This window comes from Neoarius graeffei, chromosome 17 (assembly GCF_027579695.1).
Source record: "Neoarius graeffei isolate fNeoGra1 chromosome 17, fNeoGra1.pri, whole genome shotgun sequence".
Taxonomy (NCBI): Eukaryota; Metazoa; Chordata; class Actinopteri; order Siluriformes; family Ariidae; genus Neoarius; species Neoarius graeffei.
Genome location: NC_083585.1, coordinates 30142207 through 30165521, shown reverse-complemented (window position 1 = coordinate 30165521; position 23315 = coordinate 30142207). Strand labels below are relative to the sequence as shown.

Sequence of the window (23315 nt, the reverse complement as noted above, 5' to 3'; positions counted from 1 at the left end):
ACCGTGGAGAAACTTGTCCTTGAATCCCTGTTCACAGATGACTGCGCCTTTATGGCACACAAGGAAGACCATCTCCAGATGATTGCTGACCGCTTTGCAGAAGCCACAAGGCTCTTTGGACTGACAATCAGCCTGGGAAAACGGAGGTCTTACTCCCAAGTAGCCTTGAGCACAACCCAGCCCAGGCCAAACATCACCATCGAGGGATCCCAACTGAAGTGTGTGAAGAACAAGTATCTGGACAGCACAATCTCTGCAGATGGGCCGCTGGATAGAGAGATCACATTCAGAAGGCTAGTCTGCTTGGAAGCTTGAGAGTAAAGGTCCTCCAGCAAAAAAGCACCAGACGGTCTACAAAGCCGTAGTCCTTTCTTCACTACTCTATGGGTGTGAAACTTGGACCTTGTATCGTTGGCACGTTTTAAGCAGCTGGAACAGTTGTATACAATCTTGGGCACCGGGAAGTGTTTTGTGATTCTGTCTGCACAGTGTTTCCCACACACAGACTTCACTTGGGTAGGCCAGTCAAGAATATTAATAGCCACTTTATCAAATATGTATGAAGAACAAGAATGTTCTGTGAATGATGGATGAATAATGATGAACATATGAACTATACCATTAAAAGGAACTGTGCTGTGCTGGAATGATTGAACAAAGAGATTTCACACTGTACAGAATGTTAGTGTATATATGTTTGTATTATTGTCAATGTTACCATGACAACATGGAGTGCTTGAGCCTCTTTCTAACCTAATATATATGATGTTTACCAGCTGGGAGGTCCGTATGGTGAAATACCGTGACCTCGGCCTTGAATACTGACCTCAGCCCAGAGGGCCTCAGTCAGTACTTTCAAGACCTCGGTCACGGTATTTCACCATACGGACCGACCTTAAGCTGGTAAATAATATATTTATTTTTTCTTTACCAAATTCGAACAGAAAACGAGAGCGCCCGAAAAGGAAAACCGAGCCGAGGCGAGCCGCCATTTTGAATCCTCATTCATGGCTGTAATGCAAATGGCTTCCTCCTCGGTATACAAGTGCACTTCCATGGCAGGAAAACAACTACATTTTGCTGCCTATGTAGTCCCCTATTTATACAAAATTGAGTCATTCAGGATTCAGCCATGTTTTTGCTCGGCGTTAGCAAGTTAGAGGTTTTAAGCTTTCTCCTGAAATGTTTTCTTTTATTTCTTCTTCCTCAGGGTAGTAAAACTCGCTTTCGCTGTGAACACTGTCGTTATCGCTATCCATGCTGTAAAATTAATGCTTTTGAATCCTCATTCACGGCTGTAATGCAAATGGCTTCCTCCTCGGTATACAAGCGCACTTCCATGGCAGGAAAAAAACTACATTTTGCTGCCTATGTAGTCCCCTATTTATACAAAATTGAGTCATTCAGGATTCAGCCATGTTTTTGCTTGGCGTTAGAGGTTTTTAGCTTTCTCCTGAAATGTTTTCTTTTATTTCTTCTTCCTCAGGGTAGTAAAACTCGCTTTCGCTGTGAACACTGTCGTCATCGCTATCCATGCTGTAAAATTAACGCTGCTATTCTGAGAAATGCTGGCAAAAATTTACAAGATTTTTGATAATCTTTTAAATAAATCTTATTTTAAAAAAAAAAGATAAATGTTGACAAAAAATGCGACTGTTTGTTGTTGTGAACGAGCGAGTCGCCAGAGGTCTGTAACTGGGGTCCGTATTGTAGGATACGGATCCGCTCACCAGCCAATCGGAGCGCAGGATTTGGACCGCGAAAAAAATAAAACTGATTATTAAAAGGATGTTAATGGTCCGGGTACATTTGATCGTTTTATTTTCGTGTCCGTAACACATTAATAGGCCGGGGTTGTTGTTGTTGTTGTTGTTTTCCCCCTTCTTTAAGTCAAAAAATCTAATCGTAAATGAAATGGTCTGTTTTTCTGAAGGCTGTGGTTATCGCTCATGGATAGCATGTGCGATATACTAAGCGGTGCAACTGGAGAAGGTTCCAGTGCAATCCAAAATCGCATACCGTACAGTAGACTGTTTTTGTCTATTTTGAAGTGTCTATTTTCCTGCCAATCTGGCCCCGTATGGCTTTTCACTTTCTTTACTTTTTATTTGTACACACTTTTTTCCCAAAGAAAACAGTTAGTGTGCAAAGGTTGACCTAGTAAATGAAAAACTGCAATTCCAATGTAATTTATTCATTTGAAATATAATGCGTGTTTAAAAAAAAAAAATTTAAAGAAATAAAACACAACTCCGTGCATAACTTGTATGTAACAAACTAACATGCTCACTTTTATTTTTCTGTTGAAACCTGATCCAGCAATTTCTGTTGAAAAAAGGATGAGTGACGTATTTTATTATAGAAACATCCGTTCAAAGACCTGACGGAAGGCTTGGTAAATTGGGAATGCTTTACACGGTGCGTAGGCCAACTGATCGTATCCATCACTCTTCTTGTCTCAGTTTGTGCGCATCAGACGGTCACTCAGCATGCACATAGCTAACACATGCTGTGAAGGAGATCTTGGCACGAAGCGGAGTTTGGTGGCTCTTTGCCCACTGGCTCGCGGTTGCCATGGAAACTGGAGTGTATGTTCAGTAAGACTGGAGCAAAGGGATGTCCGTCATGACCGCACTGTCAAGCGGTGGTACCACGGGGGACAAGTGTGAGTTGTAGTTGAGAATTAAGAAACCTTTTTCCCAGCTCAGTTTAGGGTTGCACATCATTCAGCAATGGCCTTTGCGATACTAATATTATAGTAAGCCACAATATGTAAATGAGTCATTTAATACTTTTCATATTTTTGTGTGAGCCATGAGCTTTCATATTCGAGTCAGATACTCGAAAGGAGCATTTCTGTGGGTGCTGTTATGCACACAATCACAGCATTCATAGGATCAAAAAAAAATAATTACAGTCACAAGAATCCAGGCCAGCCTGCATACGGTATGAATTGTAAATGAAATTACGTAACTCTAACTTGGCCAGTAAATTATGTTAGAAATTTGAATTGGCTTTCTTGCCAATTCAAGAATTTGCTTTCTTCCAGTAGGGGTGTGTGTGTGTGTGTGTGTGTGTACACAGCATGGCCTTTCACTCACGATCTCTCTGGAAAATGGGGCAGATTCATTTGTTTTTCCACTCTTGAGCCTACAATTTTTGTCTTTTGCTTCACTGCATATATTCTTAAGCAGATGTTCACTTGTACCCCTTTTCCACCAGGGCTGGTTCGGGGCCAGTGCTGGTTCACAACTCGTTCAACTTGCGAGCCAGCTGAGAACCAGTTTGCTTTTCCATAGCTCGCGGTGCCGCGTCGTTACGTCGCTGTATACGTCAGTTACGGCGCTACGTTTACATAAACCTTGGCGCGAATATCAAAGAAAAAACAACACGGAAGAAGCAGCAGCAACAACAATAATAATAATAATGGATGACTTCGCGTTTGGGCGGCACGGTGGTGTAGTGGTTAGCGCTGTCGCCTCACAGCAAGAAGGTCCGGGTTCGAGCCCTGTGGCCGGCGAGGGCCTTTCTGTGTGGAGTTTGCATGTTCTCCCCGTGTCCGCGTGGGTTTCCTCCGGGTGCTCCGGTTTCCCCCACAGTCCAAAGACATGCAGGTTAGGTTAACCGGTGACTCTAAATTGAGCGTAGGTGTGAATGGTTGTCTGTGTCTATGTGTCAGCCCTGTGATGACCTGGCGACTTGTCCAGGGTGTACCCCGCCTTTCGCCCGTAGTCAGCTGGGATAGGCTCCAGCTTGCCTGCGACCCTGTAGAACAGGATAAAGCGGCTACAGATAATGAGATGAGAATGAGACTTCGCGTTTGTACAGCTGCTGCCTCTCGTCACTTAAAAATGGCGATCTTTCGTGGTCTTGTTATTGTTGTTGGTCTTAACTCCGCCTCCCCGCTGACATAAGCGGTTCTTTCCTCTGGCCCAGCAGAGAGCTGGTGCTAGCCTGGAACCGGTTTTTCTGGCCCCAGAGCCAGTTCTTTGTCAGTGGAAACAGAAAACCCGGTTCCAAACTAAGCACTGGCCCCGAACCAGCCCTGGAACTGCTTTGGTGGAAAAGGGGCATTGGTGTTTTAAAAACTTTCAAGTGATTTTGCTGTAGAATGACTGACTGACTATTTAAAACCATGACGCAAGTATTATTTATGCTGTGAGACAGCAGGAGAGTGGTCTGGGTTGATAGTGATGTTTGCTTTTGACAAGAAACTGGTAATTGAAGTTCTTTTGAATGATATAAATGTGGTTTGCTGAAATGAGTCATGCATGTCAGTCGTTGTAGCGTGCTCCACAGAGGCAAGTGAGTGCTGATGAGTGCTCCGATCTGGTGGGAATGACGGCGCTGTGAGTGGCTGAGTGTCTGCTGCATATTTCCTCTCCCTCTCACTCAGCAGAAGAACACATTGTTCTGCACTGTTAGTTCAGCATTTGGTCATCTGTCTCGAACTCGATTGCACAGCGTAGCACTCATGCTGTTCAAACTGACCACGCTGCTCTGTGGTTTGAAAAAGCTGGCATCATTTTCTCCAGGATTGCACCACGGTCCTGGAGAAATGACATTTTGTTTCATACCAGCTATACGAAGGAAGGAGCAACAAAAATCAAGTGGGTTTTAATGTCCCTTTCTCTATAGTTGGTTTACATTGGAACAAAATGTCCTTTCTCCAGGACTGTGGCGCAACGTGACACGACAGTACACGAGAGTATATAAAGTGCAAATACACAACAGTGTGAGACGAGAAGTATCGATCAGTGAATACACAGTGTTGTGTGAGAAGTGTAATGATGGGCTGTAAACTACTGAGGAGTGTAGCTGCAAGAATGTACTTTCAGGCTTCTCATCTCATTATCTGTAGCCGCTTTATCCTGTTCTACAGGGTTGCAGGCAAGCTGGAGCCTATCCCAGCTGACTACGGGCGAAAGGTGGGGTACACCCTGGACAAGTCGCCAGGTCATCACAGGGCTGACACATAGACACAGACAACCATTCACACTCACATTCACACCTACAGTCAATTTAGAGTCACCAGTTAACCTAACCTGCATGTCTTTGGACTGTGGGGGAAACCGGAGCACCCGGAGGAAACCCACGCAGACACGGGGAGAACATGCAAACTCCGCACAGAAAGGCCCTCGCCGGCCCCGGGGCTCGAACCCGGACCGTCTTGCTGTGAGGCGACAGCGCTAACCACTACACCACCGTGCCGCCCCACTTTCAGGCTTAAAATGATAAATTTTTACTAGAAGTGGAATAATTAATATTAATGTTTGTGTATCTGTCTCTGCTAAAAATCCTGTTTATGCACAGGTGATCAGTTTAACTTTAGGTCCGTATTAAGTGTTGAAAAATAATTAGTCTTTGCGATCCCGTTGCGTCCTTGTCTTTCTTTGCGCGCACACACTTGCCAAGTATGATGGGGCTGGTGTGCGTCTATAAATATTGCATATGTTGAATATAGATGGGTTGGCTATTTTTAAATGGTTGTACTGCTGTAAAGTCTATAGAAATGCATTTAGACATCCATTGCTAGTTACTGAAACGGGCTGAGGCTTAAACGGGAGAAAGTCATAATGGTCAGGATTCTCTAGTGTGCTTGAGTAGAGACCAGGCTTTGCCCTTTTCAGCCTACAACTCTGGCTTAATAGTATTTACTGTGTGTTTAGACTGGAGTATTATTTATTCGATAAACAAAAGTCTATATTTATTAACTTTTCCACATGGCAGATTGCTCTTTGGGTCTCTCTACGTCATGGATGAATGATCAGAACATTTGTGTACGGCTTTTCATTCATTATCACGGTCGCCTCACAGCAAGAAGGTTCTGGGTTCGAACCTAGCGGCCGGCGAGGGCCTTTCTGTGCGGCGTTTGCATGTTCTCCCCGTGTCTGCGTGGGTTTCCCCCACAGTCCAAAGACATGCAGGTTGAGTTAATATGGGACGGCCTTGGGCTGAGGTGCCCTTGAGCGAGGCACCTAACTCCCAACTGCTCCCTGGGCGCTGTTGGCATGGCTGCCCACTGCTCTGGATGTGTGTGTGTGCTCATTGCTTATGTGTGTGTTCACTGCTTCAGATGGGTTAAATGCAGAGAGGAAATTTCACAAGTGTGTGTGATGAATAAAGTTGTGCTTTCTTTTTCTTTCTTTACCCGGTGAAGGCGCTCATGCTAGCTACGGTAACATTCCTAATGGCAGTGGCATAAATAGCTATAAAAGGTTACCCATTAGGGGCGGCATGGTGGTGTAGTGGTTAGCGCTGTCGCCTCACAGCAAGAAGGTCCTGGGTTCGAGCCCCGTGGCCGGCGAGGGCCTTTCTGTGCGGAGTTTGCATGTTCTCCGCGTGGGTTTCCTCCGGGTGCTCCGGTTTCCCCCACAGTCCAAAGACATGCAGGTTAGGTTAACTGGTGGCTCTAAATTGACCGTGGGTGTGAATGTGAGTGTGAATGGTTGTTTGTCTCTGTGTCAGCCCTGTGATGACCTGGTGACTTGTCCAGGGTGTACCCCGCCTTTCGCCCGTAGTCAGCTGGGATAGGCTCCAGCTTGCCCGCGACCCTGTAGAACAGGATAAAACGGCTAGAGATGATGGAAGGAGGTTACCCATTAGATCATCACACACATCATATCTTTATTTTTGCAGAAAGATGGCAAATATTAATCATGTTGGTGAAAGCTGATGCTGTAACCATGCTTTGAACTTCAGACAGACAGCACACCATCACTTCATACCGCCCCGTTTCCAAAAATAAGTTAGGATGTTTTGTAAAACGCAAATAAAAACAGAATGCGATGACTTGCAAATCCTTTTTCTCTGGATTCTCCGAACCTTTTGATGATGTAGACTGTCTGGTAAAATATTTTAATTCCTTGCAATTGTACAGTACCAGGCAAAAGTTTGTACACCCCTACTCATTCATAGGTTCTTCTGTATTTTGACTCTCTTCATTGTAGAACAATACTGAAGACATCTGGAACGTATAGAATTATGGGTTGAATAAAAAGTGTCATATTTTAGATTCTTCGAAGTAGCCACTGTTTACCTTGACGCTTTGAACACTACTGGCATTATCTTAACCAGCTTCATGAGGTAGTCACCTGGAATGCTTTTCAGTTAACAGGTGTGCCTCGTCAAAAGTTAATTAGTGCAATTTCTTGCTGCGTTTAATACTTAAGATCAAATGGTAAATAAAAATACAGTAAATAGCCCTATTCTACAACTGTAGTAATTTCATATGTCATGAACCGCTCAGCTAGGTCAAGAGAAACGACATCCATCATTACTTTGACATGAAGCATCTTTTTTTTACCGTATTTTCTGGACTATACGTACATCGCTCCGGAGTTTAAGTCGCATCAGCCAAAAAATGCATTATGAAGACGAAAAAAACATATATATATATACGTCGCACCGGACTATAAGTCGCACTTTTTTGAAGGGTTATTCTATCCATAGAATCTGTGATTCTATCTGATAAGCGGCGCGTGGTTACTGCGCGACTGCATTGTTTATTTAATAAACGAACAGCTGAGCAGTGATAACGCGCCCTTTGCCCTGTAAGTAGCCTAGTCTGATTATTTTAAATATCTACTACTATCTTTAATACTATCACTATCGTTATTACTAATAGCCTATATTATTATTATTATTATTATTATTATTATTATTATAACTAATATTAGTAGCCTATTACTGATGCATTAATCAGTTTGCGTTTAGAATATTTTTACCGGTAGGGCTTATTATCGCCCCATGGCTCTTTCATCTTTGTTATTAAAGCTGTAGTCATCATCGAGGAGTGTCATTCTTCATTTTTGTCGAATTTTATTTCATCAAATCAGAGGCCAAGTAGGCTATAGGTATATCATCTCCAAAGACAGGTACGGTAGTAAAAACAACAACCGCTCAGAGAAAAAAACAGGCAGAAAGTGCGCCTGCCAGTTAACGTCATATCAGATAAAATCATTAAACGTTATTCAGACCGTTAACACCATAACATCAGAGACGAAGAATAAAGTTCACCTTGGAAGGAGAGTTATTTTTAAAAATGCAACATATATATACGTCGCACCGGAGTATAAGTCGCATGGCCAGCCGAACCATGAAAAAAAGTGCTACTTGTAGTCCGAAAAATACGGTAATTAATAAAAATAAGGAAAACACATTGAATTGGGTGTGTACAAATGTTTAATTGGTACTGTAGATTAAGAAACATTGTTCTTAAATTGTTGGACTGTTTGCCCAAGCACTTTTTCACAAAGTGGTGAACTTCACTCCATCCTTGCTTGTGAACGACTGAACCTTTCTGATTACCAGTTATAACCTGGTAGAATGTTCCAGACTGCTGTTTTTTTGAACATCTTGTATTCAATTGAAAAGGATTTGCAAATCATTGCATTCTGTTTTTATTTACATTTTACATAGAGTCCCAACTTTTGTGTAACTGGAGCCGTATTTAAACACAGCATATGGGGGGGGGAATAGAAGATGCTGGTCTACTAGCTGTTGTGAACTGGTTGCGAAATGCTAGACAGATTTTGCATTATTTATTGCAACAGATGATCAAGACTCTTTGGAGCATTTAACACATTTTGTGGTTGTAGATTGAGTCTAGCGTCACCTTTTTTTTTTGTGGTTTTTTTTTATATTTAGGTGTGTATCTGTATGAGGCCATTGTCCTGCAGATGAGCCATAACAGGGGGCTGTTGCGTCGCAGACCCAGATAATCCCTGGTGGCTGCGGCCCAGGCCCCGCCCCTACCCAGCATGCCCAACGCTGTTCGAGCGGGGAGCCTGAAGGACCCCGAGATCGCTGAACTCTTCTTCAAGGAGGATCCTGAAAAACTCTTCACTGATCTCAGGGAGATCGGCCATGGCAGCTTTGGCGCGGTTTACTTTGTAAGCGTCAACGATATAGGCCATAAAGGAGAATTTAAAATGCTAAGAAAAATGTGCTTTCTCACTATAATTTGTGCTTTGCTCACAGGCACGAGATGTGCGCACCTCAGAGGTGGTGGCCATCAAGAAAATGTCCTACAGTGGAAAACAAACCAATGAGGTTGGTGTTTGGATTTCATTCCTTTTTTTTTTTTTTTTTTTAAATTGATTTAATCCTCATGATTCTCACTGAGGCCTTAATCTTATTCTGTTGCTGTATTAGCTGTCTGCCATTTGTAAAGTGACCGTTCTGCTCTGTGCTATTCGTTAACTAGTATGGAAACACACACACGCGTGTTTTTCTTTCACCATATGATGTTTTTTTTAACCTGCTTTGATTTAAATTGAAATCATTTGATTTTTTTGTCCTTTATAAGATCTTTTGTTGCTTCTAGTAGTGTTTTTTTTTTTTTCCTGTGCTATTCATATTCTAGGCATAATTAGATATTTAGTCTTAAATAACGAGGGAAGATCTTGGCAATTTTTTTTTTTTTTTTTTTTGAATGGCCCGCACGTTAGTCTTTTGCAATGGACGTAAGTTTGGACAGTGCCATGTCTGAATCATTTTTGTTTGCTCCTGCCATGTGGAGAACATGTTATCCATCCATTCGTTCGCATATTGTTATTTTTTGCACTCTTTCTCTTAGAAATGGCAAGACATAATCAAGGAGGTGAAATTTCTCCAGAATATAAAGCACCCAAACAGCATTGAGTATAAAGGCTGTTACCTGAGAGAACACACAGCATGGGTCAGTACTCTCTCCCGGTCACGAATGACTTGTACACCTTACTGAAATGCTAGAGAGAGACTGTTAATTCACATTGATTAGTTTGATGTATGCTATGCGTAATGATATTCTGCATTTACTTTATGAATAGCATAATGTTCCTTGTCTAACCACTGTGACTTGTAGATATGAAACGTTGGCTGTTTTGATATTAATGTGTCTCCTCTGTGTGTCTAGCTGGTAATGGAGTATTGTCTGGGTTCTGCTTCAGATATCCTAGAGGGTAAGCTCGGAGATGTTTATGCTTGTGTAATGTGCTGATCACTGCTGAGATATGAATGAAGACACCGCTCCTAATTAACATCCAGATGAACTGAATGGGTTTGTTCAAATGTGCTGACTGCGATCATCTGCTTAGAGCCCTTCACAAAGGTCTGAGTTTTCATTTGATCTCTTGCAGTACACAAAAAGCCCTTGCAAGAAGTGGAGATAGCAGCAATTACCCATGGTGCTCTACAGGGGCTGGCATACCTTCACTCCCATAACATGATCCACAGGTGAGTGCGAGTCCCTTAAGTGGATATTATTCCTCTCTCCTGCATACTGATGTGAATGTTCTGCTTACGGCCGACAGACAATTCTCTTGCCCCAATCCCAGTTTCTCCCCTTGGCCCTACCCTTAAGGCCAATTTATGCTGACAACCCAGTCCTCGCAGATGGCGTCGCAGACAAGAGGGCTCTGATTAGTCCACTCTACATCCGCTGTACACGCACTTCCGCTTCCCTGCTTTCCCGGTTTGGTTTGTTTTCACTACCGCCATTTTTAAAAACACGAGCGAAGATGGAGCAGCACGAAGAGCGGTTGATCGAGGAAGTGAGGAAGTACGTACATCTATACGACTCCAGTTCTAGTCATTATAAGTAACCGGAGGATAAACACTCCACTAACCACACCCACCAACTACTCCTAGCGATTTCATGACTTCGCGCCCCCTTGCGTTGTGGCGGTGAATAACATCGCGCACGCCTATTACTCCCCGCTCAACGATAAATTACAACTGTCTGCGAAAAGCTATCTGCGAAAGCCTTGTCGCAAGAGCATGCAGAGGCCTTTAGTTTTGGCATGCCTTTGCCTTTCAAAACTGAGCGACAAGGGTTGAAATCTTTACCTAGGAAATGGGAACCTGCTAATTGCATCATCGATGGCATATGCGTAATATACCAGTGAAAAGGCGTTCCTCTTCTGGACTGTGTTCTTGCTGTCTTTATCAACTATTGTAGTGACAGCTGACCAAATTTGCAGGATGGAACAAGACTGGTTAATCTAGTGACAATAGCTAGGAAACATATTTACACATCAGCTGTTTCAGTGGAGTCCTGGCTAATCTGCTGCTGGATCGTATTTCAAGCTTCGTACGGCACATGGAAATAAATAACTGAACTGTCGCTCAAAAATGATCGTTTATACAAAATTCTGTTAACATCGGGAGTAGCCATTTTTCTGAAATTCTTATAATGGTCCGGTTATATATTCCTTTGCGTCTTCATTAAAGATGTTATCCAATGGATTTGAAAAACTTTGCATGATTATTTGCAAAGATATAGTACATTTTATGGGCTTCGTTCCCTGCACCGGTAGCCATGTTGCATACGGCACTGCTTCAGTCCGGAAAGCATTTTTGCAATTTATTTCTACCACTCCTTTTGGAGGCTGCATCTGAAAACGCTCTGTTTGGAGGGCCAGGTGACCACTACTCCTTGATCCCAGTAAGGAATAGGATATCCTATCCTATGTAAGGGTGTGTAAAAAGGCCTTGGCCAATTGGGATTGGGCCTTGGTCCCAAGTCCTTCACATTTCTTTGAACGCCCTCTTGTAACTGTCTCTCTCGATGTTACTTTGGGGTGTGGTGTCTTGTTTTTTTGTGCTCTCCCCCCCCCCATGTTGTAAGCTTGTGTAAGACGATCTTATTGAAGATCCAGTTTTGTTCAGGATTAGTTTCAAGTTGTCCCAAATGCACAACTGTAAAACAGTTTGGCTGCTTGAATCAACTGAACAAGTGCTTTTTTTAAATTCACAAATATAAACAGTATAAATCCTTCAGCCTGTTCTCAGGCTGTGTACTCTCTTCGGGTTGTTTTAAAGTGTTTTATGAGCTGAAATACGACTACTACTACTACTTTCTTGTCTAATATAACAGAGACATCAAGGCTGGGAATATCCTGCTGACCGAACCTGGCCAAGTGAAACTGGCTGACTTTGGCTCTGCTTCCATTGCTTCTCCTGCTAACTCATTTGTGGGAACTCCATATTGGTGAGTGTTAGCTCTGTGTTCCTTCCTGCACATCTCCTGCCAAACCCACAGCTCTGTATTTATTTTAGTGCAACACTGTCTGGCCACAAAACAGGTAGGCTGTTTCGTTAAAAATTCCCCCGGCTGGAAAAGGGGATTACAAGGCAGGACATGAAAGACACATGTTTCTGGTAGCAGTTGCTTTTTTTTTTTTTTTTTTTTTTTTTTTGACTGTACCTCAGTGAATTTTGACTAATTTGTGAATTTGCTAACCTTGGTTTTGTTTGCAATGGAAAATGCAAGAAGGTGAGACTATGGTCTCTTTGTCCAGTAAAAAAAAATTGAAATTTTCCTTCATTGCTGTTAAATATCAGTTCAATTCATATTTTTATAGTTTGCTATTAACATGGAACCGTCCCATACACGGGGGGATGTGACCTGGTAAGAAGAAAAATCCTAGTCAGCAGACAATTTTACCAGTGTTGCTAATTCTTGGTTGCGTACAATTCATACCTCTCATGTCCTTATGAGTCAAAAGTATGTCATGCTTATTACAAAAGGTTTTCTACAGAGTTTGGTGTGACTAAGGGTGTATTCAGACCAGGATAGTTCGATAGTTCACTTGCTTTGGTCCAAACCAAATGTTTTTTTTATTTGTTCATTTTGGTGCGGTTCGCTTTCACACTGTACATTTTAGTAAGCGGACCAAAATCTGTCAACAAAGCCACGCGCCCTGAGGTCGTTCAGCTATTGGTCAGAGACGACACGCGCACAAAGCGTTAAGTTCAAAAGTAGTCATGGAGGCTTTCCGTGCAGTTATTCTTTTTAATGTCATCAAAGCTATATGTTTTTTTCCAGTTTTTACTGTTTTCACAATTGTGCGATTACTATGCTGTTGTACAAGTAATTTATCAACGACGACGACAAAGGGCAAGGCGGCTACGGAGGATAGCGCTGATGAGTGCACATCATGTTGTGACAGTTCTGGCTCTTCACGTAATAGATGAATTTCTTTTTTGCGTCGCTAGTACCGCCACTTTTTGAAAGAATGTCCCTGATTTTAATGTAGGTCTGACGGAGTTTCTTCACTTTTAGCCGACATTGTTCTGGGGAGCGCGTGAACCCCCTCTCCTTCATTTTCTCACTGAATACAGCAAACACGTCGGCATTTTTGTGTGTTCTCTCCAAAAGCTCAGATATGTGGACATCTGCCCATATATCCACAAGGGTACCCGTTTCTTCCTCGGCCCACGTTTGCCCCCTACTCATTTTTTGTACTCTGTAGTCTAGCCTACCACTGGTCTGAATGACTGAACGACTGTTGTAAGGTTCCCTTGACAACCGAAACAGTGTTTGCACTTTGCGGTGGAGTGTCAAGACTCTGTTTCCCATAATGCTCGACAAATGACGGAAGCTCCCGAGGTACAAAAAAGCAAAACTGTCGGATTAGGTCCGGTCTGCTTTCACACCTCCAAAAGATCCGCACCAGGGTTCCTTTGGTCCGGACCGAGTCCAACCTTGCAGCTCGGTCTCGGTCCGCTTGTTTGGTCCAGACCAGAGTTCGGTGGTTTGTATTCAGACCAACCCAAAAGGTCCGGACCAAGGGAAATTTGGTTCGTTTGGTCCGGACCAAACAACGTAGGTGTGAATACGCCATCAAGCTCTAGCCAGACTAGATTTGTTTTACAGTGGAGGTGAGGTAATGCCATTTATTGCCAGTGTATCTTTGGGATGTTAGTTCAGTCTGAATCAGTCATGTTAGTATGTTTTATGGACTGTGCGTTCCCATGTCCTTGAAATGTTTTACCTAGTATAAAAGGACATGTCGGGAAAAACCACAAGGAAATGCTTGAAAGTTTGTGAACCCTTTGAATTTTCTATATTTCTGCATAAGTATGACCTAAAACATCAGATTTTCACACAAGTCCTAAAAGTAGATAAAGAGAACCCAGTTAAACAAATGAGACAAAAGTATTATACTTGGTCATTTATTTATTGAGGAAAATGATCCAATATCGCACATCTGTGAGTGACAAAAGTATGTGAACCTCTAGGATTAGCAGTTAATTTGAAGGTGAAATTAGAGTCAGGTGTTTTCAGTCAATGGGATGACAATCAGGTGTGAGTGGGCACCCTGTTTTATTTAAAGAACAGGGATCTATCAAAGTCTGATCTTCACAACACATGTTTGTGGAAGTGTATCATGGCACGAACAAAGGAGATTTCTGAGGACCTCAGAAAAAGCGTTGTTGATGCTCATCAGGCTGGAAAAGGTTACAAAACCATCTCTAAAGAGTTTGGACTCCACAAAATGGAGGAAATTCAAGACCATTGTTACCCTCCCCAGGAGTGGTCGACCAACAAGGATCACTCCAAGGGCAAGGTCACAAAGGATCCCAGGGTAACTTCTAAGCAACTGAAGGCCTCTCTCATATTGGCTAATGTTCATGAGTCCACCATCAGGAGAACACTGAACAACAATGGTGTGCAAAGGTTCACATACTTTTGCCACTCACAGATATGTAATATTGGATCATTTTCCTCAATAAATAAATGACCAAGTATAATATTTTTGTCTCATTTGTTTAACTGGGTTCTCTTTATCTATTTTTAGGACTTGTGTGAAAATCTGATGATGTTTTAGGTCATATTTATGCAGAAATATAGAAAATTCTAAAGGGTTCACAAACTTTTTCAAGCACCACTGTATCTCAACTGCATTAACATGTTGGAATAGACCAGGGGTGGGCAATTATTTTTTCCTTGGGGCCACATGAGAAACAGAAAATTTTGTGGAGGGCCGGACCAAAAGGCTGAACTAAATTCTGCATAATATTAATTGTATTTCTTTATATAAAGCAATAAATAACATTTGTTTTTACAAACTGGTAAGAGTATGGAAAAAACGAGGTTGCCTTACAAAAAATGTCATTTATTCAATCAAATTTCCCAAAACAATGGTTAACAAAATGTGAATGTTTGTACCTTTTTTTTTTTTTTTTTTTTTCCCCAGTCACATTCACCCCAAAACACAATAAAGACATCACAATATTGTCTTTCTACTCCAAATATCAAGCAAAATACATATTATAATAATGATGTCCACATTTGTAGTTTAATCACCTCATTTAGTGCTTTTCGCCGGAGATCGGCTCCGGCGCCTGCTGGTGACGTCACACGATGTGATTGGCTGGACCGTTTGAAGGATGACGTACAAGTTTGTGGTTGGTCTGGACAAATTACGGAAGTAGTTATCGCGGGATTAGGTTTCGTGGGATTTCATGTCATGTTCATGTCGCGCGCATTGCGTTTTTGTTGAACACAACTTCAAAATAAAAGCAATGCACATTCAGTCCATGCATGAGGTAAAATTAGAAAATACGTTTATTTTGTAATTTCTCATTAACCTTACGTGGGCCGGTCAGAATGAACCAAAGGGCCGGATGCGGCCCGCGGGCCGTAAAATGCCCAGGTCTGGAATAGACTGTGTTTAAAAGGACTTGTCAGAGATGTGATGGTTCCAAGGGTTTTATTTAGTTGCTAGCACAGGTACAGGCTACATATGTTATAGGTATATGACCCTAATGAGGCTGATCTTGGCCGGTTACATATTCTACATGAGGATTCAGGGCAAATAATATTAAAGCCCTGAATCCCTAATATTATTTTGTGATATTTAGTAGCAGCTTCCTTTTTTTAAAAAATAATTTCTCATGTCTCTTTGTTTTAGGATGGCCCCAGAGGTGATCTTGGCTATGGATGAGGGTCAGTATGATGGCAAAGTGGATGTCTGGTCCTTGGGTATAACTTGTATTGAATTGGGTAAGTTTGCACCTGCTAACAGGCAACATGCTCTGGATTTGTAGTCCATACAATACGCTCGTGTGTGGGTTTTTTTTTTTTAATATAAATTTGACTGTATGTTTGGTTCTGTTATTTTTCCACTTTAATTGTATTTATTTGCAGCGGAGAGAAAACCTCCACTTTTCAACATGAATGCAATGAGTGCCTTATACCATATAGCACAGAACGAGAGCCCAATGCTGCAGTCAAGTGAATGGTGAGTGCAGTGCATATTGATTTTTCTCTGGTTCAAACGGAGTGTCTGTGCACCTCTCCATGCATGATTTAATTAGGTCTTCAGCACTGTTAGTGATGCGAGTTGTATAAAAATCAGCCTCTTTGCTCTGCCCTCAGGACGGATTTCTTTAGAAACTTTGTGGACTCCTGCCTTCAGAAACTGCCTCAAGACAGGCCCACTTCTGAAGAGCTTTTGCAGGTACATCAACAGATTCGTCGTAACTTTGGTTACCAAAAGAACACTAGTTTAAAAAAAAAAAAAAGTATTATTTTCAGTCAGGATGTTTGCAGACATTCGGTGCAGAATGTTCGCATGATGAAACACGCTGACTAACATGGGTCCTGTCCTTACTAGTCTCGTGGAAAAACTGTTCATGTTGCAGATTATAAAAGATTTACAAGCAAGAAAGATGGGTGTAGTGAGATGGGCATTTTAAAGCCGTACAGTAAAAGGACAACTTTCAGACCATCTGGAGTATGTTATGCTGTGACAGATATAATTTATCACTTTTTGGAAACCCAAAGAAGGTGATTATAAGCTTTGATAATATGCTGACCAAACATGAGCTACTTGGTATGCTCTGACAGGACTCTCAAGCTTCATGCTGATATGGAAACTCACTAAAAGACATTACTCAGCTGTGCATATAGAGGACGTGCAGTCACGTGACCCGTCCGTGTTTACTCTGCCATATTGGACAGCTTCAGGTTTGTTTACCTTGCGCGAGTGTAATGGATCCAGGGAGTAATCCCCAAGAAAATTCGGAAAATACCCCATCTACATCGCGCGATTACTTGTCTAAGTTTGTTCAGCATCTTGAAGGTGACGTGAGGCAGCGTTACGTGGAAAAGTGTTCCAGGTTGGGGATTGCAGATCTGTACAACTTGCCGCAATCCTTGTTCAGGGAAATTCGGAGCTGCGGTGCCGGCGATTTGCCCAATCTGGCCTACCACGACATTTACAATTTTCTCGTTAATCGTGAATCGTGTTACACTGGCAAAGCCCTCAAAGCTTACAAAAGCCTGGAAGCTTATAAATATTTTGTTGCGGGATGGGTATCCCAACTATACCTCTGGAAGGTTCCGAAGAAGAATGTCTACTTGATAACCTCACGGGTAAGTGGCATTAAGACGTTTATCATAAAGAGACTATGCAGGACGTTTTATCGTAAGATTGTTCGAAATCTAAACTCGGTTCCAGATAATGACAGGGTTGTAATTAAATATGTATGTTTTTGTCTGAAAAAAAAAAATCACAAATCACCGCTATCTTTATCTGTGCGGAATTATTATTCAATATCAGATATAAATGTATTAGAAGATTACACCTACCTGATATGAAGTGTTCACTACAAATTCGGCTGGTAGAGCTGGGGTTCCAGTTTTCTCTTCGCACAGTGGACACCCATTTTGCGCGTCTCTCCTCGTTTGCGGGGAATCTATAAAATGACAGGCCCTCCTTTTGGCCCTGTCTATTGGTACAACCAAATGCTGAACAAGATATAACCATTCTCGAAAGATCTACTCCCACACACTTGATAATTAGAACGGGTTCGTCTAAGTTCTATGCGCGGCCATGCCGTCCAAGATGGCAGATAAACAAATACCTCGTGACGTCACGTGCACGCTCTCTATAACCAGACTACTACTACTACTACTCAGTAGGGCTGTAACGATACACCCAACTCACGATTCGATTCATATCGCGATTTTTGACCCACGATTCGATACACCCACGATTTTTTTTAAATGTATTTTTAAAGTAGTAAATTTGACTTATTAACATTTACTTACTTACATTAACTATTTAATAACAAATAATTCAGACCACTGCAGAGAATGAGTAATATGTATGCAAAAATGAACAAATGTATATCCAAAGACTGTTTTATTTCTCAAAATAATACTGTTGAGCCGGAAGCTCTGTTTTTTCCGGTTCTGAAAAAGTCATTTTTCCAAATCGTGTAAATCCGTTAAGATTTTTTTGGGGGGGTGGCTCCCTGGGCGGCACGGTGGTGTAGTGGTTAGCGCTGTCGCCTCACAGCAAGAAGGTCCGGGTTCGAGCCCCGTGGCCGGCGAGGGCCTTTCTGTGCGGAGTTTGCATGTTCTCCCCGTGTCCGCGTGGGTTTCCTCCGGGTGCTCCGGTTTCCCCCACAGTCCAAAGACATGCAGGTTAGGTTAACTGGTGACAGCTCGCCTGCGACCCTGTAGAACAGGATAAAGCGGCTAGAGATAATGAGATGAGATGAGTGGCTCCCTCACTGTCTCACTCTCATAGGGCCAATGATTTTCTGTGATCGCGGAAAACAGATGGAAATTACGGAATTTTTATGGTGAAACATTGCTCGCGTGTCAAAATGTAACTGCCGCAGAAGGCTTCCGCCCAAGCAGACATGCCTTCAGTGTTGCCAGATATTGCTAACGTTTTCCACCCCAAAATATGTTCAAAACCAGACAAAAAGCACCTAAACCCGCCCAATCTGGCAACACTGCATGCCTTTCAGATCAAGTGATTGTGATTGGCTTGTGGCACACCTAGCCAGCCAATGAGCTGCTTGTTTACAGATTCGCTCCCCGCGTCGCAACCAGAATGGCGACCGCTTAAAAGAAATGAATGCTCTGCCAGTGGCGAGTGTGGACGTTGCGTGACTCGCAGAAGATTGTCGCAGGTCGGCGAAAAAACGACTTACTAATAGATATAAAAAATAAAAGTAATTTAAGTAAGTTTAAAACGTAATTTAAATAAAAAGTAAAGTATTCATAAATTGAAGTTTGGAAGCGCCTCTGTTTTTGGGCTGAGGAGAAGTTTGAAAGGGTGTACCGCGATTCTGCCTTCTTGTATCGCGACACGGATCGTGGCTCTGCGTATCGCGATTTCGATATGCATATTGTTACAGCCCTACTACTCAGGTTACATATGCGTGGAAACAGCGATTTTCAATACAGTGCTGAGTTTGGGGCACATCATTTCATCACAATGCTGGAGTCCGGAGGTTGTCTTTCTGTTCGTTCATACTGTTGAATATATGAATGTATTATATTTACGTCATGGTGGTTTCTCCTGCTCTACTGTAGCATGCCTTTGTGTTGCGTGAGCGAGCCGAGTCTGTGCTGATGGACCTGATCCAGCGCACCAAAGATGCTGTGAGAGAGCTGGATAACCTGCAGTATCGCAGGATGAAGAAAATCATCTTCCCTGATCCACAAAATGGACCAGTGGTAGAGGTCCAGGATGAGGAGGAGGTTAGCTCTCTGAAGTAGTTAGGGTTGTTTTTGGTTGTGGTGTTTTGCACATTATATCCATCATTGTTCCTTTAAGGTTTCTGATTAATTGGCGGTCATGATCTCTGAGCCACATTTTGTGCCTAACATAATGGTTTGCTGAGAAACCATAGATGGCTGCAGTGAAGGTGTTTGTTCATTTCTGTAGGAGCCGGAGCACAACACGGGGCATACTGGCACAGTGAACAGTGTGGGTAGCAGCCAGTCCATCCCCAGCATGTCCATCAGTGCCAGCTCTCAGAGCAGCTCTGTCAACAGCTTGCCTGATGCTACTGAGGACAACAAGAGTGAGCTGGACCTGCTGGAGGGCGACCACACAGTCATGTCCAACAGCTCCGTCATACACCTTAAACCGGTCAGTGCACAAACTTGATTTGAATCGTTACATAACCCAGGGCTGTGCATTATCTTAAATATGTTAATCTGAAGGTTGAAAAGGTGCAAAAGTCATAGGACAATTGAATATTTTTAGCATTAAATTGACAAGTCCATAATATATTTCTAAAAGTGGTTCAGTGCATCACTTAACTACAAAAAGAGCTAAGTAGTTTTAATTGAAATGATTTTAATTCTACAGCCAGTTAAAATGGATTGTTGCAAAGTTGTTTTTCTTTCCACCTGCAAAGCATGTTTTATAAATCTCTCGAGTTAAAGTGCCATTCCACCATTGGATGTATTTTTTTGGCATAAAATACAATATATTTTATGACATGATTAGACAGAGAAATCTTTTAGCTTCAAAATGATATATCAAACATAATTTTTTGACAACGACAAGTATATTAATTTTGCGACTAAAGTCACCTACCCTTTTAATTTCCGCGCGGTAGTGAAACGTGATGTCATCGGCAGGTTCCCCTTCTTGTGTACCACGTGTCGGTCTATTTTTAGACCAGGAAACCCCCAGAGTGAGAGAGTCATTTCTCCTCGTTTATGGGGGCCAAAAAAATTGCGAAAAATTTGGAGTTAATCTTTCAGTTAGCTAGATTTATTGGTATTATTTTTATCGCGTTCTATCCGCTATTGCTGATATGTGCCACGTCACACGTCACGTGGTACACAAGAAGGGGAACCTGCCAATGACATCATGTTTCACTACTGCGCGGAAATTAAAAGGGTAGGTGACTTTGGTCGCAAAATTAATATACGTGTCGTTGTCAAAAAATTATGTTTGATATATCATTTTGAAGCTAAAAGATTTCTCTGTCTAGTCATGTTGTCATAAAATTATATTGTATTTTATGCCAAAAAAATACATCCAATGGTGGAATGGCACTTTAAGCTTTGCTCGTTTGAGGATTACTATCTGAAAATCCTGACTCCAACATTAACATTTAGTCTTCTTTTGGATTTTTAATTACTAACGCTTGTTGTAGATAAGTGTTCCAGTTTTTGCTGTCTGTTCTCAGCTATTCTTCTGCTCCAACTTAAAGAAAAATCATGGTTCACTATGTTCTAGTACAGGGCTTTTCAAAGTGTGGGGCGTGCCTCCTCTAGGGGGAGCCAGAGTTCTTCGGGGGGGGGCGCACAATGTGAGGAAAAATAAACCAGAATAAGTTACTATTGCGGACATTTAGCGAACTTCAGCTTGCCTTTGCCAGAGACAAAATGGATTGATGTTTAGTACGTAAAGCTACAGTGAGTGAGGAGACAGAGTCTGGGCCAAGCAAAAAAAGAAGGAAGTATGACCACGATTATTTAAAGTTTGGATTTTCATGGACTGGATCTGAAGATTCTCCACTGCCACAGTGTGTTGTCTGCCAAGAGGTGCTAGCTAACGATGCTAGGAGATGTTTAAAATGTATAAAACAAGATGTTTTTAAAAAAAGCTCATGTTTTAAATGTGTAAAAAAATGTTTTAAAAAGCACAGATGTTTAAAATGTGTAAAAGAAGAAAAATGTGTACAGCAACCATTTTTTTTTTTTAAATACGAATGAAACATTAAGTATAGCAACAACAAAAATTGTAAGGGGGGGCGCTGTTTATTTGCTCTCTGAGGGGGGGCTGACTCTCCCACACTTTGAAAAACCCCTGTTCTAGTACACACAGACAGCGAAATCGTAATAGATTTCACATTTGGCCTTTTTGAAATTTATTGTGACGACAGGCAAATGGGAATTGTTTTTAATATTGCACACGCTATTACAATGAGCACTAGTACTTCAAAACATGAGTACGGAAGCAATTTCTCTTATAATAAACAACAGTATTGTCAGACTATACTTGATGAGGAAAAACGGAGTTTGCACGTTTAACCCAGTGGTTACTTTAGACTTTTTCATTGTCCGTCATTTTGACGGACAGGGTCGTAAAAATTCCGTCACTGTCCATTATTATGTCATTTTATTTTAACTTTTAAATGACAATGTATATAGGCTATAAATGCTATATATTTAATAACTTGTGTTTTCATGGACTCATTTTCATTTAAAAATTAATTCACAGAATAAGCTTGTATTATTTAATCATTTATTTATGTATTTATGATGCAAAAAGATGAACAGAGATTCTGACGTTCGGTCACTTGTGAACCCATTTTCCCTCCGTTAAAAACATTGCGGCTGTTGAGCCTTAACGGGCATATGAACAATGTTATTTTACAACGTAGCAAGACAATTGCAGTTAAAATATGAACAGTCCACTACAACGATTTAAGTAACAATCTAATTTGACCTGTCTGCGTGAGCTCAAACCTTCCTTCTGGCCCGCATGGATTTAAATTGGGAGCTCGCTTGTGCATAATCAAAGTCGTCAATGGAGACTGCTGCCGAGGCAATGGTCATTAAATTTTGCGTCTTTGCCTCGGACAGACGACTTCTCATTGACGTTTTAATTTTATTCTGAAGGCTGAACCCGCGCTCTGCTGCGACACTGGAGACTGGAATAACCAGCGCCGCTTCAGCCAAAGTTCTGAAGTCAGGAAACATTTCTCCCAGGGAAGTGATCAGAAGCCGGCAAGAGCCTCTGAAAGTTGGATTTCCCGACCCTGCTAGTACTCTCTTCATAGGGAGGAAATCCTGCAGCACGCGGTCTTTCTGCACCAGTGGTGTAGCTGCACCCCGCGGTGACCCGTAGTGGTCACAGACGCGTTCCAACGCATCCAGTCCATGCCTCTTCCATGAACTACCGGCTACTTAAATTGATCATCTGTCAAAATCACGCACGGCCTTCAGATTCTTCCGTAGGCTACTTAAATTTGTCATAGTGGGGGTCGGCTCGGCTCGGCGGAGCCTGGAACCTGACACGGAAGATCTTAAATAAAACGAAGTTATGTTTAAATGTTAGTTTGTCTACCCGTGCTCTCATTAAAATGGTAGTTTAGCAGATATTCGAGCAGTGATGTTCCTAAGCTTCCTAAGCTTGCTGGGGAAGAATACAATAAATCGACATTTGTTTCATTTTAAAAACAAGAAAACAACTAGCCTGAATGATCGCTATTGAAACGACGCAAACAACCCAATGCATCTCTTTTTTTTAATAGCAAAAATGACGTGTCTTCTGCAGAGAAGGGAAACATTAATCCATCTCGCTGTGCTAGTGGTTAGAAAAGTCAGAGCGCGGTCAGGAGCACGACGGGGGGAACAGCCTTGCGCAGTGGCTACACATCAAGACTGCCGCAACGTCGGCTCAGATTGAAAGTGACGGCAGTGAAGACTATGTATACTGTATGTAAGAAAACTCTGCCACGGGGGCGTCGTGGCTCGGGTGGATGGGGCGTCATGCCGTGGGTCCGGGGACCCGGGTTCGATTCTGGCCCGGGGTCGTTTCCCGATCCCTCCCCGTCTCTCTCTCCCGCTCGTTTCCTGTCTCTGCACTGTCCTATCCAAATGAAGGTGAAAAAAGCCCAAAAAAAAAATTAAAAAAAAAAAAAAAGAAAACTCTGCCACAACTTGCCAATCATTTCAGTTGTGTGTTTCATTATGTTTTATTATTGTTGTTATTAGGCTATTATTGTTATTGGTAACGGTAGACATCTGTCAAAATGACCGACGGCCTTCA

At 42.1% G+C, this 23315-nt stretch overlaps 1 protein-coding gene across 3 annotated transcripts in view; it reads left to right on the top strand.

Moving 5' to 3' along the window:
* taok1a (TAO kinase 1a) overlaps positions 1-23315 on the top strand; it is a 63697-nt gene that overhangs the window by 23099 nt on the left and 17283 nt on the right. For all 3 annotated transcript variants that reach the window (XR_009656869.1, XR_009656868.1, XM_060943997.1), the window contains exons 2-12: positions 8650-8894; positions 8983-9054; positions 9581-9682; positions 9899-9944; positions 10122-10218; positions 11861-11974; positions 15684-15775; positions 15920-16013; positions 16151-16232; positions 19109-19276; positions 19464-19670. Coding sequence is in view for 1 of the 3 variants with exons in the window: in XM_060943997.1 (XP_060799980.1) it covers positions 8763-8894; positions 8983-9054; positions 9581-9682; positions 9899-9944; positions 10122-10218; positions 11861-11974; positions 15684-15775; positions 15920-16013; positions 16151-16232; positions 19109-19276; positions 19464-19670 (1206 nt within the window). In the remaining 2 variants the exon portion in view is untranslated. The remainder of the gene's footprint in view (positions 1-8649; positions 8895-8982; positions 9055-9580; positions 9683-9898; positions 9945-10121; positions 10219-11860; positions 11975-15683; positions 15776-15919; positions 16014-16150; positions 16233-19108; positions 19277-19463; positions 19671-23315) is intronic.